This window comes from Kogia breviceps, chromosome 4 (genome assembly GCF_026419965.1).
Source record: "Kogia breviceps isolate mKogBre1 chromosome 4, mKogBre1 haplotype 1, whole genome shotgun sequence".
In the NCBI taxonomy this organism is placed as follows: domain Eukaryota; kingdom Metazoa; phylum Chordata; class Mammalia; order Artiodactyla; family Physeteridae; genus Kogia; species Kogia breviceps.
The window spans coordinates 65802477-65826921 of NC_081313.1; the positions used below are offsets into that span (position 1 = coordinate 65802477).

The 24445-nt window shown below is 37.4% G+C and overlaps 2 protein-coding genes across 4 annotated transcripts in view; one reads left to right on the forward strand and one right to left on the reverse strand.

Moving 5' to 3' along the window:
* Positions 1–5324, reverse strand: part of TMEM167A (transmembrane protein 167A) — a 44461-nt gene extending 39137 nt beyond the window's left edge. The window contains exon 1 of the mRNA XM_059063454.2: positions 5207–5324. Coding sequence (XP_058919437.1) covers positions 5207–5209 — 3 coding nt within the window. The 5' untranslated portion in view covers positions 5210–5324. The remainder of the gene's footprint in view (positions 1–5206) is intronic.
* An 81-nt stretch (positions 5325–5405) lies between these two features.
* Positions 5406–24445, forward strand: part of XRCC4 (X-ray repair cross complementing 4) — a 274940-nt gene continuing 255900 nt past the window's right edge. The window contains exon 1 of one of the 3 annotated variants that reach the window (XM_059063449.2): positions 5406–5501. The gene's annotated coding sequence lies outside the window, so the exon portion shown is untranslated. Of the gene's footprint in view, positions 5623–24445 lie in introns of all 3 variants that reach the window. The other 2 variants (XM_067033355.1, XM_067033354.1) reach the window with 2 other exon arrangements.

Here is a 24445-nt window from a genome sequence, read left to right on the forward strand (position 1 = left end):
AGGGCAAGAATTCAATACAGAGTTTTGTTCTTAGCTATATAAATAAAAATGTTTCTAAGTAAAAGAATACCCAAAACATTAGGAATAGAGGAAAACAACGGGGAAAAGATCCAAGCAACAGAACATAACAAAGAAGGAAACAGTGAGAAAAGCAGAAGAAATACACATATTGATATGCTAAACAGTGCTCTGCCCAAGATGCTAAATGACTGGTTGCTAACTGTACTTAATCTGCAGAAAAGACTTCGACTAAGCCTCCACTATATTCATTAGTCTAGTCCTGATCTCTTGAGCTTCATGGAGCTTATTTACTTATTTTTAGGATTAGCAACACAAATTATTTAACCAATGTATTGATTTAGGTCCGTTTTTATGCATAACACTGTCTGGGAGCTTCAAATGTTGACTATGTGGGAAATACATTTTTACTGACATATTAATTAATTCTTCCAGTTTAACTGAATACCAAAATTTTTTAAAACTCCAAACACTTAACAATTTTACTTGTTTTAAAAACCTACTGTTTTTACACAAAACTAAAGTCGTTGATCCCTTTCTGGAGGTGGAAGGAAACCCAGAAATGACATTCCTGACCTAATTGTGATAGAAATTATACGGCACTGGAAAAGTGGGTCAGCATTTTATCATTTACAAATCTAGGTCAGGTCAGCATTTCCCAACTAGTTTCTACTTGTAAATTCATACGCACCACTATTATCTCTTAAAATGGAGAACGTGGAAATACAGGGACAAATGTAAGGTAATATGTGAATGTGCCAAGACAACCAACACCCCGTGTGCCCAAGATAAGTGACCACAGATGATTGTTATTATTTCTAATAACACACAGAACTATTAACATTTTCTTTTGCACCTCAACTCTGTTCTCCACTGGCAACACTGGTGGTCATTTGTGCCTACTTTCATCTCATTGTCAAGGTACCTAGAGTGCATTTGCTATATTTGTGCTGCTTAATTTGAGCTATTTTATGGACACCTCACATCTAAATATGAAGCAACAAGAGTGTCACAGGTATTAACAAGAGAAAGCATACATATAACTATGATTAATAGTAGACTTAAGAAAATGAGGATGTAAATGCTTCACATGTCCTTGATAAATGACTGATAAGAGAAACTATTCTGAAGGAAAAGTGCAAATTCTGCTATGAAAAAAGTTCTCTGATCATGCAGTCAGACAAGACAAAGAATGACAAAATGGAAAAACCTGCAAATATATCGAGTCAGGGTAGGAACACTGGCTACTCATTAGAATCACCTGGAGCTTTTAAAAATAATCAATGCCCAGAAATTTGGACTGAATTGGGTGGGCATATAGTTTTTCACAGTTTCCTGGGAGTTTTTACTTGCAGTCAAGGTTACAAGCCACTATGCTACAGAAGACCAGCATCTACTTCAGATACCTACCTATTAGCCTGAGGTAGTAGTTTTCAAAGTGTAGTTTATGGAATCTTTTCATGGGTTTATGCAGTCAAAACTACTTTTATAATGCTAAGAAAATACCTGCCTTTCTACTGTGATGCTATTTGTAATGATGGTGCAAAATAATAGTAGCTACAGAATTATCTTAACAAACTCCCTCCACCCTCAACAAACACTGCTTTTCCTCTTGAATTTCCTGTGAAATTATTGGCATTGTTGTATAATAAAAAGGGCTCAAGATCTGGTGACAAACAGAGCTGTTAAGTTTAAATTTGAGCTTCACTATTTATCAGCAGTATGGTCTTGGGCAAGACACTTAATCATTCTGCGCCTTTTTCTTCATATGTACACTGTGGCCAATAATGTAAGTTTTCAATAAAGCACTGTATGTAAAACACATGGCAGAGTAGGTGCTTAATCAATATTTCCTTGCAATCCAACCAATTATCTAAACTGGAGTTGTGCTTCACCACTCCTTACTAAGCACCATCAAAATGATTTTATTTATCCTTATCTTTCAAACCTAACTACTATGGTCAAGAGTTAAGGCATTCAATCATCTACTATCACTGTATTTGTTTCTAAGCTAATCTTCCAGATTTTAATCTTCTATGTAAATAGACCCTGCACATTGTTACCAGTTGGTTTTCCAAAATGCACACCATTCTTTTCCCTGCTCAAAGTCTTTATCAGGTACACAAACATCATCAAAATATGATGGCCTTGAAATGACTTCAAGATCTGGCCCCAATCTTTCTAGTCTCATCTCTCATCATTTCACTGCTTAACTTCTATTCCTGCCAGTCCCCAAGCAACTATTTAACTTCATGCACTTTGTGTCCATAACTACCATTTCCATTATCTGTCTGAAAGATAGAAAATGCTTTCCCAGCTCTAGCTAATGATTCCTTCCCTAATCCCTACTCACTCCTTAATATACAGGGCAGAGTGTTACCTCTTTGGGGATGTCTCCCCAGCAGTTCTGAGCCACAATTACTCTTTCCTCTGTTTCTAACATATTTCCTATGTATCTCAGCTACAAGATGAGGGAAACTATCTCACACCCTTTCTCTGATATTTGATTTAACTATAAAAAGGGGGCAATAGGTCCTACTTTGCAGGGTTTACGAGCATTAAATGAATACATCTGTAAGTCACGTAACACATCAGCAGAGGAAGAAATGAAGACAAACTTCCTCAGGTTGATCAAGCAAAGGCTGGGCACTGGGAAATGATTCTAACCCTGTTTGGCTCAGTCTCTAAAGCCCACGTTCTTTCCACCACACATGTTGTCTCTCTACGTCCTAGCAGCTAACACATAAAATTTACTTATTTAATACTCTCCCCCACTGGACTGTAAAATCCTTAAGACAATGAGCACGTTTTACATGACTTTGTATCCCCAGACTCTCATTCACTTGAGTACTAACTCTGACACTGTGATGTAGAGATTAAAAGACATACTTTAAGAGCCCTGCCTAGAGAAGGGAAAAATATAGGCAACATCTTACTGCTGTTTTCTATGCAAGAGAAACACTGGGGGTATATACATGGAGTACAGATGTCCAAATAGATACCTAAAAAGAGTAGAAGAAAATAGAAGGTACAGGGAAGGCTTCTTGGGAAGAGACGAAATTAAAAGTATTAATTCATAAATGATGTAATTATTAGACTGTTTATGCTTTGATAGTTGTAAATTATTATTGCTGATAAACATTTAATGGTCTTCAAATGCATTTTAAAAAACTGATTCATTAAAATACAGTAATTCAGATTTAAGTCATTATCACTGGGCTACCTCACAAATATACCAAGTGTAGGTACAAACTCAAAAAGAAACCTCATTGTGTAGCTCTTCCAACTACAATGTACATTTTCTTAAATGTGGACAATTTAAGCTCACAGGAACAGAGCAGGAATGAAAAATTAACCACTGGGCAGTTGTTTCTATTTTCCCCCATGTCTGATTGATGTTATATTTGAGAGCAACAAATCATTACGATGTATTTTATCCTCAGTTGTTTTTACTAACAACAGCATGAGGACTTCTGGCATCTGGACATTAAAATAAGTTTGAGTTCTGGCTTCACTACCTACTAGGTGTATAACCCCAAGCACGTCAGACTCCTTGTGCCTGACTTCCATTGCCTGCAAACATATATTCTGTTTCGAACCTGAAATAAGACAATGCTTATAAACTGGTTTTTCAAATGCAGCCTGGCACATAGCAAGTGCTAATAAACGAGAGCTATTATAGTTACTTTGAAAAAACAAGCATGGCCAGATGATTCAAATACTATTAATCTTAAACACAATATGTCTTGCTTCTAGACAGTACATAAAACAATAAGGTGATGAAAAGAATAATCTATTTCTGACTGTACTATGAACAAAATAACCCAACTTCAGCCTCGAAGAGCATATGCACGAATTAAGAGTAACAGTCTCTCTACTCTTCTTGAATTGAAAAAGGAACCATTTTCTAAGTTAAATAACCGCTCACTCATGACACAAGTGTATCCGTCCTATCATGTGGTGGGTGGAGAAAGAAGCTGGCCAAGGAAGGAATAACCTGCTAATAAACTGCCATCTCCTCTATAAATGGTAAACTTCTCCAGGGAAGACACTGTGACTTATGCCCCAGCTAACCAAAGTAGCTGGCATAAAGCAAACAACAATTAATGAGTTTTCGATTAAATGTCTAAGGGTTTTGTGCTGTATGGGATTCTCCAGGAACTTCTGGGAACACAAGCTCAGCAACTTTTCACTGTAGAAGAGCTTTTCTGTCATGGCTGCTTTTGATACCATAATAAAAGGCATGCATCTTTTCTCCATAAATATGCTCATAAACGCAAATCTGGCACATGGACCTCATACATTCACGGCGAGGGCCTGGTGTAGAGGCTGTTGGCATTTACTGTAATAAAGGTGAAATGCCTGCAGACATAGCTTGGGAGATTTTTGCCATTACTACTGATTATTACATCTGTCCTCTGCCTATGCTGGCTTTATTTTTCTCAACTTGGAGACGTAAGCATTTTGCGAACTTTTGTGACTTATTTCAAGCTTTTCTAAAAGGCCCAAACTATTAAAGGAATCTGCAATAAGACAAAGTAACAAATAAAACCTTCTTAATGTGTGGAAGGGGAGGAAGGCCCGAGGCCAGACACACTCCAAGCACATTAAGCTCCTAGAAGAGAAGCCACCTCCGCAGACAACTCCAATCATTAAAATATAGCTCATAAAGTAGCATCTCTAAAGTTGAGAGAATGGAGTTGGAGGGACCTAAAAGGCCACTAATTCAACATGTGAAAATTAAGGTGTAGCACTTGGGGTTTATTTGACAGCAGGGAAATAAAAACCTGGATCAGGCCCGCAGAGAGATAAGGCGCCGCAACATAAAAAGCGCAAACCCGGGCAGCTCTAATGACTCAAAATGACCACAAAGAGTCTAAGTAACCGATGGGTTAAACCAAACCAGCGCACTTCTTCGAAACAAGTCAGGAAAGTGGCCTCGGCGTGTGAGGAGGGGTTCCGCGGCCCCGGGGTCTTTCTTGGGCTGCCGGCCCTGGTTCTCCCTGGTTGGACGTGGAGGGGCCACATGGCTCCCGGGCCTGTGCATCCTCCGAGGCCCGGGAAAATCAAGTTAGTGACAGGGTTCCCTAGCCGGGGACCCGGGATCGCCGCCCAACCCTCCAGCCCTTGTGCGGGCCCGCAGCCCCTTCACAAAGCTCAGCCGCGACCCCGAAGCCCCGGTTCTTACCATAGTGAGGCCGGCGAAACCCCAGCCACATCACCCTTCCGGGCCCTGGGCGGAAGAGGCGTGCAGGCCCGACTTGCCTTTCTCGCTCCTACCGCGGTCTGGTTGGGCCTGTCAGGGTACCTCCTCCTGAGCCGCGCGTCTCAGACTCTACGATAGGCTCCTCTCTACCGGAAAGGGCGGGGTGTAAATGACGTCATTCAGCCCCGCGAAAGTAAATGACACTCTCATTGGCTGCTGGATGTCTGCCTGTGGGAGCAGGCGTTTTGGAGGAGACCGGAAGTGGAGTTACTGACAGGTAGGGTCCGGAAGTGGCGACTGCCTAGGTAGTACAGTTCTTTTCTTTTTTTGTCTCTTCTTTTTTACCTTTGTAGAACTCCGGAGCGCGCAAGTTTTTTCCTGCTTGGATCCCTCCCCCGGTGTGTAAGCTTTTGGCCCTTCTGTTTATGGACCCTTCGGGAACACCTGGGTTCCCTGGGCTTACACGCAGGGCATTCATCTCCTGGGTTCCCTTTTCAGTTTCTCCCTTTGCACCTGAGAGATTCTTTGGAATGTAAAGCGCCTTTGAAATGCCCTGTAAAGTTGTGGGATTAGGAGGACACTTGAATTCGGTGGGTTGTGTTGAGAAGGTGTTGGATCATTTCTCTAACATTGGCGTTCTCTCTCTTCCAATCCCCAGCTTTTTGTAAATTGTAAATGGGTTCCATCTGAGGCTGAAACGTACTAGGCCCGTTGGGGTCAGGAAAGAACTTTCTGTGGTAACAAATGGAAAGGCACTGCGTTTCCTGAGTTCAGTAGTTGATTAGGTACTCCAGAGAAGGAGTCCAGCTGCAAGATCAATGACATGCCAACTTTTTCTTTTAATCAGTAGTATTATTATTTAGCTTTCTCTAATTTTAATAATCCCGGGAATTAGGTAAGGCTCTATGCCCCCCCACCCCGAGATTCTTTTTAGAATGTTACCAGTTTTTTAATGCTTTGACTTAAAGTGGGATAGAGAAAAAGAGGAAAGGAAACTCACATGAGGTGTTGATTTATGTGCTGTTCTTGGCGAAACTGTGAGACCCTTCTGTATTTAGGGCAACACAGTGATTAGAACATTTGGGTTTCTCCTATCTGTGATTACATTGTTGGCTACAGCCCAACACGTTTTCTTTTTTTCTTTTAAAACCATAACTAACTTTACTTTTGAATCTATTGAATTGTTAAGAGTTGGTCAAATATGCAAATTTAGTAAGTATTTAACTGAGCTTTATTCATGGGATCATGAGAGTGCAGCAGAGGAATAAAGATGGCCTGTTCCTTCCAGAAATTTAATGGGCATGGGGAAGAGGGGAATAAGAAATGTATAAAAACGTACTGTACCCTCCTCCTATCAAAAAACAAGCCATAATGCTCTGGCTTGTGATTGCTTTAGAGTATACCTTGCAAATCTTGCCATTCAAATTAAATAATCTTGGCTAAGTTATGGAAATTATGTTGTGCAACTCATCAAGCTTGGCTTCTAAAGTAGTAACTGTCTGCAGACATTTTGCTTTCATGTGAAGATTGTCTTCATCTTTAGGAACGCTTAGGGTAATATGTAATACCTGAAGTGCACCAGGAAACTGAAGTTGTTAGAGATCACAGTTGATTTACTATATTTATGGATTTGAATTAATTTTAGGCCATGGGCTCTTCTGTACTTCAGCTTCAAAATAGGAAAGAACAATGTCAGTTATTTTAAAGTTACCCATAGAGGACCCCAAATAGCAATAGATAAGGCTGAACATATGTAAGTGTGTAGTTTGTTTTTCATGTATCACAGTAAACAAAGTTAATCTGATGTGTGGCAAGACCTCTAGGGAGGTGGTAATTGAGCTGTATGGTCATTAAGCACATAAACTCCCTGCTCTTGGTTTTCGCTGCCAGTGAACTAATGTAAGTGCTATCTTACATTATTGTTTCAAAAGTCTACTTTCCATAGCTCTGTTCTGGATTCTCATTTCAAACTATCTTGGATCATTTTCTTATTTACTAAAAATGACATCTGACTCTGTCATTTCCTTCTTCAAAAATTATTGTCTCTCCTGCATCCAGAAGAATATTTTTAACTTTGGTTTCATGGGTTCAGTAGGATTGTATGCAAAAATAGTATGTATTTATGTTTTACTGTGGCGAGAATGCATAGGCTTCCCCAGTATTGTGAGGATTAAATGAGTTCTTACAAGTAAGTCATCTAGCCGGGTATTTGATATACACTAAGCACTCAGTAACGGTTGCCTGTTGTGTGCCTGGCTTGGTTTCTTCACTAAATTAAAAACTCTTTGAAGGGAGGGATAATGTTGGAGAGCTGATTGACTTGCATGTTAGGCACTCAAAAGGTTTTTTAAATTAATGGTTTTTAAAATTAAATTGGTATCACTTTTATACCACCAGACCACTTTCTTCCCTCTTCTCTCTTTACTTTGTGTCTAGTATTGATAGCGTTATTTCCTTTTATCTAACTTCCTTTTTTTCCCTCATTCAATGATATTCACGTATATTAAAAGACAATGGTTTTACTTAACTCGTTTTCTTTGATCCTCAACTAGTCTCCATAGACTGAGGTTGAAGTTCTTTGTTATCTAGTGTTCGTCTTTGTCCTTTTTTTCTCCCTCTTTTAAAATTCTCTTTCCCCATGGCTCTTAAGATTAAGACCCATAAAATTTTGATTGACCTGCATGTTATTTCTTTCACCTTAAGAAATGCTTCTTTGGGTTTCCCTGGTGGCACAGTGGTTGGGAGTCCGCCTGCCGATGCAGGGGACGCGGGTTCGTGACCTGGTCTGGGAGGATCCCACATGCCGCGGAGCGGCTGGGCACGTGAGCCATGGCCACTGAGCCTGCGCGTCCGGAGCCTGTGCTCCGCCACGGGAGAGGCCACAACAGTGAGAGACCCGCGTACCGGAAAAAGAAAAAGAAATGCTTCTTTTAACTTTTCTCTACTTCCAACCCCATTTATTTGCTCCTCTGAGCAAAAATCCTTTAAGGAGTTTTTATGCTCCAAGTCCCAATTTCCCTTCTACTGTTCTTTCTTGAGATCCCTTCAACATGGCTATTGCTCCCCCAAATGCTCTTGTTAGTGTCAGCAGTCAGTATGAAACTGTGAGTTGTTCATTTCCATATATCATTGCTATTTCTTGTCTCCAAGTTTTTGCTCGTGCAGCTTCTTCTGCCTGGAATGTGTTTCCTTATCTTTTTCCTTCCACTCCTACACCTTTTCCACCTTTTAAGATTTATATCAGATATAACTCAAGGAAGCCTCCTCTGAAATTTCAGGCTGGTTAACGTGCTACTTTTCAGACGAGCTCCCACCCTGCCTCTGCACTTTACAAGCTTGTATAATAATCCTCTTTGGGTGTTTCTATCTCACCAGAGAGCTGGGGATATGTCTTACCCATCTTTGAGATATGAAAGCTTGGTACATAGGATGTAGTCAGTGAACATTTTAATGCATTAATGGCATGACCAAAGTCACTCAGCTACTGAAGCTGTAGAGTTTTGATTTCAGTCTGGGTCTTCTGAGTATAAAATCAGTGCTTTATTTGCAGTACCTTGTTTTCAAGGAAGAAGGTGGCTATCTTCAAGCTAGTTCTTTTTGTACTAGTAGGAGGTAATTAATGCATTTTATAGCCCTGGGCAGTTTGTTCCTTGTCCATCGTGAAGCTGATGAGAAAGTGAGTTGTGTCTTTTTCTAAAACACTGGCAGAAATCAGTGAACAGAGGGTTATTATAGTCAGCAAATTTTTAATATTGATAAAATTGGGCTCTTTTTGGAAGAAAAACACCACTGAGACTTTCGTTGCCCAAAAGAAAATATCTGTGTGAGAATTCCAAACTGTTGATGAGGCATTCATGCTTTTACTAGATGCCAGTATTGCCAATAGCTTTAAATTAAACTTTTGCTTTTGTGCTATTGGGAAATCCCAGGGTATTTACAAGGTAGTGCACAGATTTTCTCCCAGTGATGAAAATTTGCTCTTAAGATTGAGTTAATGATGGTTAGTTTGTTAACATGATTTCTGATACTTGGCACAAAAGTTAGGTACACTAACTTTGCATATAAAACACTGTTTAATTCTAGATAATGAGCCAGACTTTCCAACTACCTTTTATGGCAGGCATTCTGGATTCAAACTTCTCTCTGAATATCATCATCATTGTTGCAGTCTGTAAACCAATCTTTTATAAATTTGCCTAGCTTTTAGGACTAACAAAAAAGGAAATAATTTAATTCTATAAATTCTGAAAAGGCTTCGGCGGCTTTCACCCTTAGCAATGGGGTTGAAAATGATGATTAGGCTTGGAATTGCTGCAGTCAAAAACAAGTATTACTTGAAGTACGCTCCTGAATTTGTGCCTTGTTTCTTTGAGCTTTACTAACCCTGCAGAAGTGACCAAAATGTTGAAATAAGGAGTTCAATCTGGTCTTTGTGTGAGAGGATGCTATTAGCTTACTTGTAATTTTGTCTGAACAGTTAGTGAGAATTTTAGTGAATAAAGAAAGATCTTGCTCAGTTGGAACAGAAACAAGTGGCTGCCAAGAAATAAGATGCAGCCATTGTTGAAGAGACTCATCAAAGTGTCCTGACAGTATAAATATTGACATGCTGAGATATGTCAATATTTACCGTAGAATTTGGAAGTTGCCAAGTTCCTGTTTAAGAAATGTGACCCTAGCATTGAACACAGTATATCAATAAATAAGGAGCATGTCCAAATGAACAGCTGCTCAGAGAAAAATCTCAGAGAAAATAGGATAACATCTGTCTAAACTTCAGGGCACTTCAAAAGTTAAATTTAAAAAATTTATTGATGCTTCTTTGGTAATTTGTAGGTAGATACATGTATAATATAGAATATTAATATAGTTCTATATGTAGGTTTAACTTAAGTGTTTTTTTAAAAATTACAGCATGGTTGCAATTTATAACTTTGTAAATTAGTGGTGCTGTGATACTCATCTCTAAAATGAATAAAAAAAAAATCTTGCCATAATAGTGTGTTTAGGAACCAACCTCTTCATTTTAAGCATTATTCTTACAGAAATTGGCTCATCATGCCTTAGATATTACTTTTGGGAACCAAAAGTTTGTGCTCTGAGAATTTAGCAATAGAGAAAACATAAGTTTCTGAAGTTTAACTGTAATGAAGAAATTTGTCCTGGTTATTATCTGAAAGCTATGTCTCAGAAGAAAATCTGTAGGGTAATGAGCAAGTAAAGTCAATATGTTTGGTTGAGTATCACAGGTCACCACTGTTAATTCCCATATGAATATCACTGTAATATAACAGATCACTTGGTGAAAAATAGATGATTGAAACCTTCATATCAAGTCATTGGAACCACACAAACAACGTTACATCTGTTTTGCAGACTTCTAGAAGGTTAAAAACTTAACATTCTTATAGAATAATAGTAGTCCAAGCAGTCCTAGAAGAGCATAAACCATGGGTATTGGGACTGGTCCTCTCATTGCTTCTCTTTTCTGATAGCAAAGGTTGATGGCTTTTGTACAGTAATCTAATCATGTTACCATATTGTAATGTTATGTTTATATTGTGAACAGTGAATCCAAAGTACAACTGAAGTCATATATTCTTGTAGAAGCTACATTTGTTTCTATAAATAACTTCATAGACATGAAGAAACAACTTTGCTTAGAGGTTCATAAAAGGCTTTTGGTCTATTTTCAGCGTATTAAAGACAGAAGCAAAAACACAGTTTTAAAATTTAAGTTGACTAGATCCCTCTTTTGGGGAGGCTTTGCCAATATTTTGAGGTAAGATGTTGAGTTTTAAGGAGAAACATTATAATGTTAATTAGTGATTTTTAAAACTTGGGAAACATTTTTTGCCCTGTAACCAAGACTTGAATCTTTGTTTTGAATAGACATGTGATTTTTTTTTCTAGAATCATTAGCGCCTTATGCAAAATATTTACCAGTTGTCTTCTTGAACCACCTGTTTACTGGTTTTTTATTATGTAATGACAACAAAGTCCCAGTGTTTTTGAAATGCCATGTGTTTTGGATTTGATAAGAATGGAAGCATATAAAGCTGAAAATGTAAAACTTCCTGTTTGGTATTGAATATTATGTTTAATAGAGTGTTTCCTAAAGTGTGTACTTACACAACTGATGGAGTATATACATTTGCTTACTTAACAACTGTTTTGCACGTACTTTGAGATAATTCACATAACCAATGAATGACAATGAAGATTCGTCCTGAAATATGCCTGATTCCAAAGACTGACACAGGTAGCTTAAGGAAAAAGGAATTTCTTGGCCTCACACTTAAAACATTCAGTTAGATCTAGATTCTGGTGCTGCTGAAATCAGATCTGACCTGCTGGCCACTCCTACTTTCTGCTCTCTTGGTTTTGTTCCCAACAGTTCCAGTCTTGCAGTGTCGTAACTCCAAATCCAGTAGAGAAGAATATCTATCCTTTATATGCAAATAAAAGTACTGAAATTGTGCCTTACTGGCTTTAGTTGTCCTAACTTGAATCACGTGCTCATCTTTGAATCAGTTACTGGGGATTAAAATGTAATGTTGGTTTAGCCCGGGTCTGTGTTCTCCTGGAACTTGGGGCCAAAAGTCAGCTTGCTCATAGCCTGTGGATAAAAATAGCAGATGTGAGGGGGCTCACTCGAAGTTTTATTGCTACCAGGAGGGAGTCTGTATTGGGTAACAAAAATCAACAAATTCTCTCTAAATGTTGGGTGAATGAACACTTTTAACCTGAATTGTGGTGGGGCATGGACCAAGACACTGATGGCATTCTCTGACCAATGTTTAGTGACAGCTAATAATACAGAACTCTTCAGTTGAGAATGGAGGAGGAAAAGTATAAACTAGGGTCATTCAAATTGGTACAGATTAAATGAATTCAGCCATTTAAGTTAGAATTGTTTATTGATTACGAGCCAGGAACTATAATAGGTTTTTTTTTTTTTTTTTTTTTTTTTTTTTGCGGTACGCGGGCCTCTCCCTGCTGTGGCCTCTCCCGTGGCAGTGCGCAGGCTCCGGACGCGCAGGCCCAGCGGCCATGGCTCACGGGCCCAGCCGCTCCTCTGCGTATGGGATCCTCCCGGACCGGGGCACAAACCCATGTCCCCTCCCAACCACTGCGCCACCAGGGAAGCCCCTATAATAGATATTTGACTTATATTGGTTAGATTAAAAAATCTAAGATGTCATGAGTCTAATGATGTGCCATAGGATGGGAAATTTTGGAAAGTTTCAGTACAATTATTACTTCTGGTTTCTTTATTGTGGATATTCTGTGCAATCTTTGAATATACTTATGATTCATATTGAATATTTTGTTTAATTAAAATTTTTTACACATTTTGGCCTTAAGACCAAATTACTATTTTTTTAAATATTTATTTTATTTTATTATTTATTTTATTATTATTATTTTTTGGCTGCGTCGGGTCTTAATTGCAGCACTCAGGATCTTCGTTGAGGCATGCAGGATCTTTTTCGTTGTGGCGTGCAGGTTTTCTCTCTCTGGTTGTGGTGTGTGGGCTCCAGAGTGCATGGGCTCTGTAGTTTGCTGCACGCGGGCTCTAGTTGAGGCATGCGAGCCCAGTAGTTGTGGTGCAGGGCCTTAGTTACCCTGTGGCATGTGGCATCTTAGTTCCCTGACCAGGGATCGAACCCACGTCTCCTGCATTGGAAGACAGATTCTTTACCACTGGACCACCAGGGAAGTCCAAAGACCAAATTATTAATGTATAGCCGATAAATATTGAAATAATTTAGGTATTTTTATTATCAGCTTTTCAGTTGATTATACAAAACAGATTTTTTATCCTTAGTATCTTTGATTCATTGTTGTATAATAAAATTCAATTATGCACCAATGCATTATGCACGAGTATCCCTGGTGTAATGTTGAGCAGATAGGAGTATTTACTAGGACCAATAATGAGTTCCATACTTCTTTAGATAGGCTCCTAAATTTTGAAGTATTAAATTATATATGTAAATTTCTAATAGACGACTTTTTCTTTTTTACAGAAGTACCCTGTAACAAACAATTATCTGATGGTCAAAGAACACCTTTTTTGAAAACTTTTCTTTTTCTTTTATTTATTTATTTATTTAAAATTTTTATTGGAGTGTAATTGCTTTACAATGGTGTGTTAGTTTCTGCTTTATAACAAAGTGAACCAGTTATACATAACATATGTTCCCATATCTCTTCCCTCTTGCGTCTCCCTCCCTCCCACCCTCCCTATCCCACCCCTCTAAGTGGTCACAAATAACCTAGCTGATCTCCCTGTGCTATGCGGCTGCTTCCCACTAGCTATCTATTTTACGTTTGGTAGTGTATATATGTCCATGCCACTCTCTCACTTTGTCCCAGCTTACCACTTTTCTTTTTATACATTTTATTATGGAAAATTTCAAACATATGTAACAGTAGAGAGAATAATGGATTCCTGTTATCTAACACAACAATTAACAATTCATGGCCCATCTCATTTCATTTATATCTTACTCAAACTTCACTATTCTTTTCTAAATTATTATTATTATTTATTTATTTATTTTTGTGGTACATGGGCTTCTCACTGTTGTCGCCTCTCCCTTTGCGGAGCACAGGCTCCGGACGCACAGGCTCAGTGGCCATGGCTCACTGGCCCAGCCGCTCCGCGGCATGTGGGATCTTCCCGGACTGGGGCACAAACCTGTGTACCCTGCATCGGCAGGCGGATTCTCAACCACTGCACCATCAGGGAAGCCCTCTAAATTATTTTTAAACAATCCCAGACATCATATCATTTCATCTGTAAATATTCTAACATGTATCTTTAAAAAGTAAGGACACTGTAGAAAACATAACCGCAATTCTATTAACATAGCTTAAAAAATTAACACTAATTCCCTAGTACTACCAAGTACCTAATCTGTCTTCAAATTCCTCAAATTACTACTTCTTAAATTTTAATAGTTTGTTGGTTGAGTCAAGATTTAAATAAGGTCTTTAAATTGCGGTTGCTTGTGGCTTTTAAGTCTCAACTTAAATAGTCCAATCCTCCTCTCCCTTTTGCATTGAAGTTTATTTGTTGCAGAAACTGGGTCAGTTGCCCCATGAAGTGTCCCACTGTTTAGATTTTGCTGATTGCATCGCTTTAGTGCCATTTAACATGTTCCTTCATCCCTTGTGTTTCCTATAAATTGGAGGTTTGATCTGATTATGTTGAATTTTTTTTTTTAGCATGAATATATCATAGGTAATGCTATGTAGAGGTTTATGGCTTTTACCAAGGCAACCAATGGGTTACAAGTTCTTTTTTGTATTGGTTAAGCCAGTGGGTTATGAATTTTTTTCTGCTAATATCTCAAAATACAGTAAATTTGGCTTTAGGACAGAATTTGTATTAGGAAATAAAAGAAGTCAGAATGTGGGGAAAGGGAAGAGGAATACTTATATATATAGACATGTTTACTGGCCATAAATTTGTCATTACTCTAGTAACTCTTCTCTAATTTTAAAACAAGTGATGTTAGGAGTTCCTGTCTTGAGCCATATAGACTCAAAGAATGTTTTTCTTTAGAATTTCATGAGTTCTTTTCATTAGTAGAAGAAGGATTGGCTCTATACTTTGAAAATTCTGTTTGTGGTTAGAATAATCTAAAATATAGCAGTTGTTTGTAGAGAAGGTATAGTAAAGTTGTATAAAGAATTTTCCCTCTACTATTTGAGGTCTGTACCTGGGTTATTTTGGGTTATACATCAGGTCATGATTTAGATTTGTGTTAATACATTGTGATACCTTGTTCATAGGTTAAGGAAAAGCAATTCAGTACCTTGATAGTTATAAAACGAGAAAATACACAGAGGCTGAGAGCTAAGAAGTAAAGTTAAATATGAGACTCATAAAGAGTCTGTCTAGGGTTGAGATACTTTTAAGGCAGTGTGTTGGATAGACTGTAGTAAAGATAGAATACACTTCTATCTTTACTACACCTTGCTGAATTTCAGTTTTCTTGTTTTTAGAATGGTTCTGAAGATTAAAACAATATAGGTAAACTTCTCAGCACAGTTCATGGCATATGCTCAGTTCATTTTTGTTCCACTCCCTCACTGACAACCATATAGCTTGAGTTTTTAGGATAAATTAATGACTTAATAAAGCTCTATCTGTATCGTACATTTTAATTAGCTATATATATATATACCTTAATTTTTCTGTGTTTATCTAGCTGTTTTTGTTCTCAAATTATTACCACCCTCTTTTTCATTTTGTCCCGAGTCTAAGAACCTCCTTAGATATTAAACCAGATATACCTGAACTGAATGTTTTCATCTAACTCTCTAACTATGATTTTCATGTCCTAGAAGAGTCTAACTTGATTGAATCTTTTTGGCCTTCAGTTAAATAGATACCTCTATTACAGATAATTTCCAAACAAGGTTTAACCAAAAATTAGGCATTTCCAAATAACAGCAGTTCTGTAAAATTGGTCATGGTCATCATTTGTCCATGTTTTCTGAACAAGCAAGATACCATACTAAAAGACACAAAAAATGTAATATGATTTTGTTTTTGAAAATTTGATCATTTATTTTGTTGTACACCTTTATTCAGTTTGGAGCTAGGTCCCTTTTTATAATGAAAAGCATTTATATCAGTGGGCATCTTCCTGGATATTTTGTGTTATGTTTCATTGGACATTCTTGTATCTTGGTCAAAGAGGAGTATTCATGCAGGAAGAATTGAATTTACTAATATGCATTTCACTCACTTGTTAATTAAAGATAATTTTCAAGGCATTGGATTACATTGTTGTTGTTTTTAGTGAATCTACTAGTTTTTATTATTGGAATTTTATTTTATAAACATTGGATTTCTCATATGGACATACTCTTTTTTTTTTTTTTTTTTTTTGTGCCTCTAACTGTTGTGGCCTCTCCCGTTAGGGAGCACACGCGCAGGCTCAGCGGCCATGGCTCACGGGTCTAGCCGCTCCGCGGCATGTGGGATCTTCCAGGACCGGGGCACAAACCCGTGTCCCCTGCATCGACAGGCGGATTCTCAACCACTGCGCCACCAGGGAAGCCCGGACATACTCTTAATATCTCTTGTTTTTGTTTATTTTGGGCCTGTAAATTTTTTTTTACATTATAAAATATAGCAATTTCATATATCATCTACCATGTATTTAAGGTATCCTTTACTTTTTTATTAGTACTTTAGCTCCCATCTAGCAAAATTATATACTACCTTGTATTTTAGTTATAATTTTGTAGAACTCTTTTTTGTCGTTTTCTTGTAACTGGATTAAAAGCTTCTGAGGGAAGGCATCATTTCTTTCTTTTTTTTTTTTTTTTTAATTTGCTGGAGTTCTTATTGAGCACAAAGTTTGTACATAATGCTTCCTCAGTGAATGTTTGACTGGTAATGGAGTGGACTTTTTTTACCTGGCTTCCCTCAAATTGATGTCAGTTCATTATTTTAATTTATGGAAAGTTTTGGCTTTGTTCTATGTACTAAGTGACTCTGAAACTAACCTTACTTTGAATGGCTTTTCAGATCAGATTTTTAAATTGTGCATTGCAAAATTAAACTTCTCTTCCACAAAGTAGCTTCATTTGTTACTAAATATTTTATTAATTCTTTGGGGAAAGTGTTTGTTTAAAAAATAATTATTTCTAAAGAATGTGATGTTTCCAACTTCTTCCTAATGAGGAAAATCATCATTGATGACTGTAGTTTAGATTTTGTTGATGACTCTCATTGTTTTATAGGATGAACATCTCTGATTCAGTGCTATTTCAGAATCTTTTTAGGATTTAGTTTCAAAATTGATGTTTTGTTGAAGTCAGAAAAAGACAATGGATTGATTAATCTTTCTGATTAATATGGTAATGCAAAGAGGCTCTTTCTTAGCTTTGTGACCTTATTTTTTTGCTGCCTGCTACAGATTGGCTGCCAGACATCGCCATTCCACACTGTAGAAGCACAGCCTCCAAAATTCTGATACCTTAATAACAAATGACTTTTAATCTAGGTTAACTTCATTGCTTGCTTTATTCAAATATTGTAGAGGTCAAACCATAGCAAGTCAGCAGAGTGGTACTAGAATTCTGAAGCTATCAAAATTCCATTTCAGAGTCAGAAGCTATATATACTCTAAACTCACTGTTGAGTGATTCAATGGGCATAATTCAGCTCAGGCCCTCTTCCATTAGGAGGAAGAGCTGGAAGAATCTCTCTGAACACGATGATCCTGATATCTTCCCTATATTAGACCTTCTTTCTTTTTTCTCCAGTTGGGGAATAAGATGATTGACAGCTGGGATCCTTGGAGGCTGATTCTAACTGCTTTCAATGCTTCTGGACCTTGAAAGGATGGATAGATATTCACAGGTATAGACTAGAGGTAGATATTTTAGGAGAGGGAATAGCATAAGCAAAAGGGCAGTTGCAAGGGTGGATTCAGAATTCCTACTCAGCCTTTAGGTCTTAGATTTTATTTCCTCTAGAAAGCTTCCCATGACTGTCAATCTGGGTGTGTCTGATCTGGGTTCCCCTGTTTCTCTGTCCCCCTGTCTTACTACCTCTTTATGGCTCTTAACCTCAATGTTTTGTAACATGTGTTTATTTGAATTTCTCTTCATGAGAGTATAAATGTTCTGAGGTCAGGGGATATGTCTATTTTATTCATAGGTCTATTCCCAGCACCTAGCATAGTACTTATTGTCTGGCAGGATCTAAATAAATATTTATGCATGACTTGTCATATTTCAAAAGTCACTTTTTTTGTGAGAGGCCAATCTGGGCCTCTTTATCCAGTGACATTAGAAAACACCAGATTTCTCAGGTAAAGATTCCCTATTCCAAGAGCTTGGGGACAAAAGAATTGATTTCCGATTTAGTAGAGGATATACACCAATAGCCTTAAATAAAGCTGGACCAAGGCTATTTTGTTTGGCACATTGGGGTGTTTTCCAGCACCAATAACCAATTCTCCAGTTCTCCAGTACCAGCTAGGTGTCCAACAATTCAATTTAATTCTTACACTGCCTACCTGGAGTTAGTGTCAGTTTCCATAGGTTAAAGGGTTCAGTCCTGCAAGACTGCCATCACTTCAGATGCCAGTTGCAAGTCCCAGGTCACCCATACTTCTGACCTGCTATAAATTGGGGGTTCCCATGACCATCTCCTCAGGTTTGATAATTTGCTAGAATGGCTTACAGAACTCAGGAAAACACTAAAACACTTTACTTTTATATACTGGTTCAGTAAAAAAAGATACGGCTGAGGAACAACTGGAAGAGATGCATAAGACAAGGTATAGGTTAGGGTGCTGAGCTTCAGTGCATTGACTGGGCGAGTCGCTTTCCCAGTACTTTGTTATGTTCAACCCAGAAGCACCCCTCGCCCAACTTCTTTGTTCCAGCGTTTTAATAGAGCTAAATCTCCAGCTCTACACTCCTCTCTGGAGTTGAGGTGGGGGTGAGGCTGAAAATGCCAACCCTTTAATCTTTTGGCCTTTCTGGTGACCAGCCACATGCTGAGGCTATCTAGTGACCCCACCCTAAGTCAACTCATTAGCATAAACACTGGTATGATTGAAAGGGGCTCTTCATGAAAAACAGAAGATACTCCTGGTGTTAGGACTTGTACTCTTCATAAATTGTACAAGGCTTGATTTAAATTTTAGGGGGTACAAAGTTTCAATTCAATTTGAGAATGCATCACATAAGGAGACTCAGAATTGAATCTTTTCTTTGATCTTGGAATCTCCTCGCACTAGAGTTATCCACAGTATGTTCAGGGATGTGGTTGAAAATGACTCAGACTCAGCAGTTACAGCATGGGAGATAAGTATGTAATTATTCGTCCAGTTAGGTATGTTAAGTAATCATGTGCCATTTATAACTTAGTATTATTTGAACCATGCCATTTTTTTATAGGTTAAAAAATGTGAAATATTGGCAATTTCATATGGTTCCTAAATATATTTGTTTGGCTGAGTTAGGTAGGGTCACCAGTTGAGGATGTGTTGTAGGGTTTCTTTTTCAGGGTTAACTCGCATTTGTATCCCAGTCTTATCATTCATCCCCTTGTTTGCCTTAGGAAATAGGCAGATAAATGGGTATAGTTTTAAGTAAATGGTGGGTTTGTGAGTGGGGGAAAAGTATAGTACAAGTCTTGTTTCTTTTCCATACAAGTGCTTTTAGTTACATTTCAGTTCTGAGCAACACATTTTTCTAGTAGAAAAGGCTTGAATCTTTTGATCTTTCTGATCAGGCCACCCAAGATGTCTATTCTCTTGATCTGTACATCCCCTGCTTAACCAGTGCCTGCTTCACCTACACCCTCCTCACAGGACTGACCTTCTTAGTCTTAGTCTTAGTTAGCTAGTGATTGTTCACATCAAGGGGCAGTGAGGGGCCCATGCCCCTCTGCTAGTTTCCCTGGTAGTTGAGGAGCCCACCTGATGTCAGTTCCCCCTATAACTAGGAACCTCCCCCTTCCCACCCCCTGGGAGCGAAGGCTGCCATCACGTCCTGCCTGCTGTCTGCCACACTTGGTGAGGTGTTGCTCCAGGATCTTGCTTCAGACATGTAAGCTCCCCTGATACATTAAACCACTCATGTCTCTGTTGCTGACTCCAGGCTCTTTCTTAGGTCTTGAAGCTGGGCAAGTACAGGCCTTGCAGGCCTGCATGGTGTAGCCCAACAACTGTGTGTAAGCTTAACTGATGGTGTTTCATAGGAACCTCTGCACTCTTAATGAAATTAAAATATGAGAGAGGGTCAGAATTTTGAGGCTTAAGAAATCATAATTGTTAAGTTCTTAATGAAAAAATACTGTTGCTTAAGCTAATAATATATTTGAGGTACTATCTTATTTCTTCATTTCTGTTGTCTTTCTCATATGAAACAGCAATTAGAATGGAAGTATTGTTGTGAACATTTAGAAAGTTTCCAAAATGTTAATAATACTCTCATTCTTTCTGCCAAGGTTTTTTGTAATCAAGAGTGTCCATTTGATGAATATAAAGGAAATCATAGTCTTGGAACTTTGAGTCCAATTCTAGGTGTTACATTTTATGTGGGAAATTTATTCAGGCCATTTTATTGTTTTTTAATACTCACTTCATTGGGTAAGAGAAAAGAAAGGAGAGGAAGTGGAATTTGAACGAATCACTGAAACTAATGATTATTAATGGTGTTTGTAAAAGATAAGCAGAGGAAATGAGCAGTAATATGATATTTGGAATGCCAGCAGCTGGCATTCCATACTCATAAGAGATACTTGAGAATAGTCTGTAACCATGGCAGAGATACTTTAGGTTTAGACTTATTTTATTGTTCTAATGCTTTATTCCTGAAGCATCAGATTGTTTATTTAATGTCTTCCTTGAATATCAGCTGTATATTACAAGTGTTTGAACAAGATTATACCAACAGTCTTAATTATATTTTGCTCTTACTTAGGGTAACCAACCATCCTAGTTTGCCTGGGATTGTTGAGAGATTTCCTAGGACATGGGACTTTCAGTGTTAAAACTGGGAAAATCTCAGGCAAGCCTGGACAGATGGTCACCTTACTTTCATTTCAAATTTAATCGAATGGAGAAAATCCTGACATAATTAGAAAGGTATTTAAGAATCCTATAAATTCTTTACCCTTAAAGTTTAGAAAATTCTAACTGGAAAACATTATTTCAGGAAAGCATTTCTTCTGTAGAAGGTTAGTTTTGTTTTAATTGCTTTGGAAATTTAAAGGTAAATTGATTTTGTGGTTATTTTTCAAAAAGACCTTAATTTACCCTTTGGTCACATAGATAACAACCAGCAAGTCTACATGCTATTAATAATGAAAATGCTAGGAGTAAATTATTAATTAAAAAATACTCAGTGTGGGAATTCTGATAAGATAAACAGGAATAGTCATTGCTTTTAAAAAAGTTCTGAACAAATAAGAAAATATTTTTCTTTTCTGAAATTGTTACATGATGATTGTCTTAAATGTAAGTAGCCAAGCAGCTGTTGTATAAACCTTTCTTTCCTTTTTACATATACTTGAATTTTTGTAACATGATAAACTTTAAAAAAATTTATCACCACACTTTTGGTTTACAATTTATATTTTTTTCTTTTCCTCCTTTTTTAAAAAAGGAAGGTCAAACAAAATAATGTGATCAGGAATCTAATTACAGACTATTAACAGCATGTGCTGTGTGCTAATCTTTATTCTGAACTCACTTTAGTTATCAGCCTACTTTTCTCAACAAGGGGGCACTTAAGTTAATTGCTTCATTAGAAACATGCTTTTAGCCCTTTCTGATCGGTAAGTACGACTCCTTGGCAGAGCTGCAGAAGTTTGAACACCTGCAGCCCAAGCAGCTTGAAAGGAAGCCATAACTCACCATAAAGGAAAAAAAAGAAGCTCAAGTTCAAAATGGTGTTATCAATGATACAGTGTTGTCACTAACTTGAGCTGACCTAAGAGAATTGGCTTCTGCATTGCTTCTTATCAGCATCCAAAAGGGCATACAAAATTCTTTGTAAACTAATTTAAAAAGTGTCTTGTTTATTGAGAAGCAACTGTGAATGGTATTTGTTCAGAGTCTAGATCACATCAGCCAACAACTTATTTCTCTTCTAAGAGAGAAGCCCAGTATCAAAGACACAAAGTACTAAAGATAAGCTTCTCAATTCTCAACTGTTCTGAGCTCTCAATAAAGCTACTGATGTACAAATTGGGGTGGGACCCAACCATTTCCACCTGCAGGCTTGTCTTAGATCCTTGGCTCTGGCTGGGAGAGGTGCTGATACTAGTCTGACCTTTAGTGCCCTTAGAAAACAAAACACAGGCTTTCTTATGGCCCTAATCAATCATTCCTTCTGAAGATTCCATCCCCTGTCTTCAAGTAGTAGTCTTGGGACAAAAAACCCATGGCTAACTATTCCCATTTACAGTGCTGGTGAAAGCAAAGAGATCCTTGATTCGCTCTTACGGAATCTTAAAAGACATTACAAGTCATTTTTTTTTCCTGTTTCTATGGTGGAGTCTTAGATGTTTTGTATTTGATATTTAATGAGAGGGTGACCTCAGTAAGTAAAAGAATGAAGTGCTTTCAAAACTGGTTCAAATAGAAATTATCAGGAAATAAAGACTCAGTTGATATAAAGAAAATATTTATAAGGCTATTGAGGCATAAAATACTTATAGGATACTGAGTTGTCACATTTGAGCTATTAATATGTTAAGTCCCTAAGTGTGGCCCACAGGTAGCATCCAAAATTTCAAATCTGAGTTAACTAGAATAGAATCTTTAAAATAAAATCATTTAGTTTCTGTGATGAGTATCTAGAGTTAATCAGAAAATTGGAAAATATTTGAAACATGAATAATTCAAAGATGTTAGAACTAATCTGACCCCTAAATGTCTTTTTAACATTATTATGATTAAAGCCTTTTATATCATTGTGAAAGTAGGATTTACTTATAGGCATCTGGAATATTGAATTTCAAATTAACTTGTTTCTATAATTAGAAATTTGTCACTTGTTTCAAACATGCTAAGAAATAACAGTGAAACCAATTGCTGTTTTAGAGTAATTCTAAGTTTCATTAATGCTAAAAATAGCCAGGGTTCTTCAGGCACATTTAAGAAAATATAATCTGTGTAAGTGTGTATGTACCTTTGTGTGTGTATATAAATTCTGTACAGGCAAAAAACTTCATCAGTAGTTTCTATTACCTTCTTCCCTCCCAGAATTGTGGTTTTGGGCCCATTAGAATTATGTAAGCCTCTAAGTATGTGTTTTTCAATGATTGGCATAGAAAAACAGTAACACATATTTTCCAGTAATTTTCGAATTTAAGAATTGCAGACCATGTGGGTAATTTACTGCATGTTAAGTGTATTGACTAATTGATCTAAAGAAAATATTTACAAGTGGATGAAGCATTTCAGAATTAAGTACATCTAGGCAAAGAAGACCTCAATGTAGGAAAAATTTTTGACTAAGTGAAATATTTAAAAATAATTACTTTTTTTTAGTGATTATGATGTAGTCAAATCTAAAAATTTCATATTTAAAAAATGTTAACATAATTGATGTGGCTGCAAGTATGGTTATTTTATAACTCATTTTCTTCTAGGAAGAAGAATAATTTTCTGAGTAAACTTTATGTAGATATTAGAATTATTGCTAACATCAATTTAGGAGTATCTTACACTTTTTTTTGGACTTTTTGAATTTTATTTAATTTATTTTTTTATACAGCAGGTACTTATTAGTTATCCATTTTATACATATTAGCGTACACATGTCAATCACAATCTCCCAGTTCATCACACCACCACCACCACCTCACGCTGCTTTCCCCCTTTCATCTCCATACGCTTGTTCTCTACATCTGTGTCTCAGTGTCTGCCCGGCAAACCAGTTCATCTGTACCATTTTTCGAGGTTCCACATATAGGCGTTAATATACAATATTTGTTTTTCTCTTTCTGTCTTACTTCACTCTGTATGACAGTCTCTAGGTTTATCCACGTCTCTACAAATGACCCAATTTCGTTCCTTTTTATGGCTGAGTAATATTCCATTGCATATATGTACTACACCTTCTTTATCCATTCATCTATCGATGGGCATTTAGGTTACTACCATGACCTAGCTATTGTAAATAGTGCTGCAGTGAACATTGGGGTGCATGTGTCTTTTTGAATTATGGTTTTCTCTGGGTATATGCTCAGTAGCGGGATTGCTGGGTCATATGGTAATTCTATTTTTAATTTTTTAAGGAACCTCCATCCTGTTCTCCATAGTGGCTGTATCAGTTTACATTCCCACCAACAGTGCAAGAGGGTTCCCTTTTCTCCACACCCTCTCCAGCATTCGTTGTTTGTAGATTTTCTGGTCATGCCCATTCTAACTGGTGTGACGTGATACCTCCTTGTAGTTTTGATTTGCATTTCTCTAATAATTAGTGATGTTGAGCAGCTTTTCATGTGCTTCCTGGCCATTTGTATGTCTTCTTTGGAGAAGTGTCTATTTAGGTCCTCTGCCCGTTTTTGGATTGGGTTGTTTGTTTTTTTAATATTGAGCTGCATGAGCTGTTTATATATTTTAGAGATTAATCCTTTGTCCCTTGACTCGTTTGCAAATATTTTCTCCCATTCTGAGGGTTGTCTTTCGTCTTGTTTATAGTTTCCTTTGCTTTGCA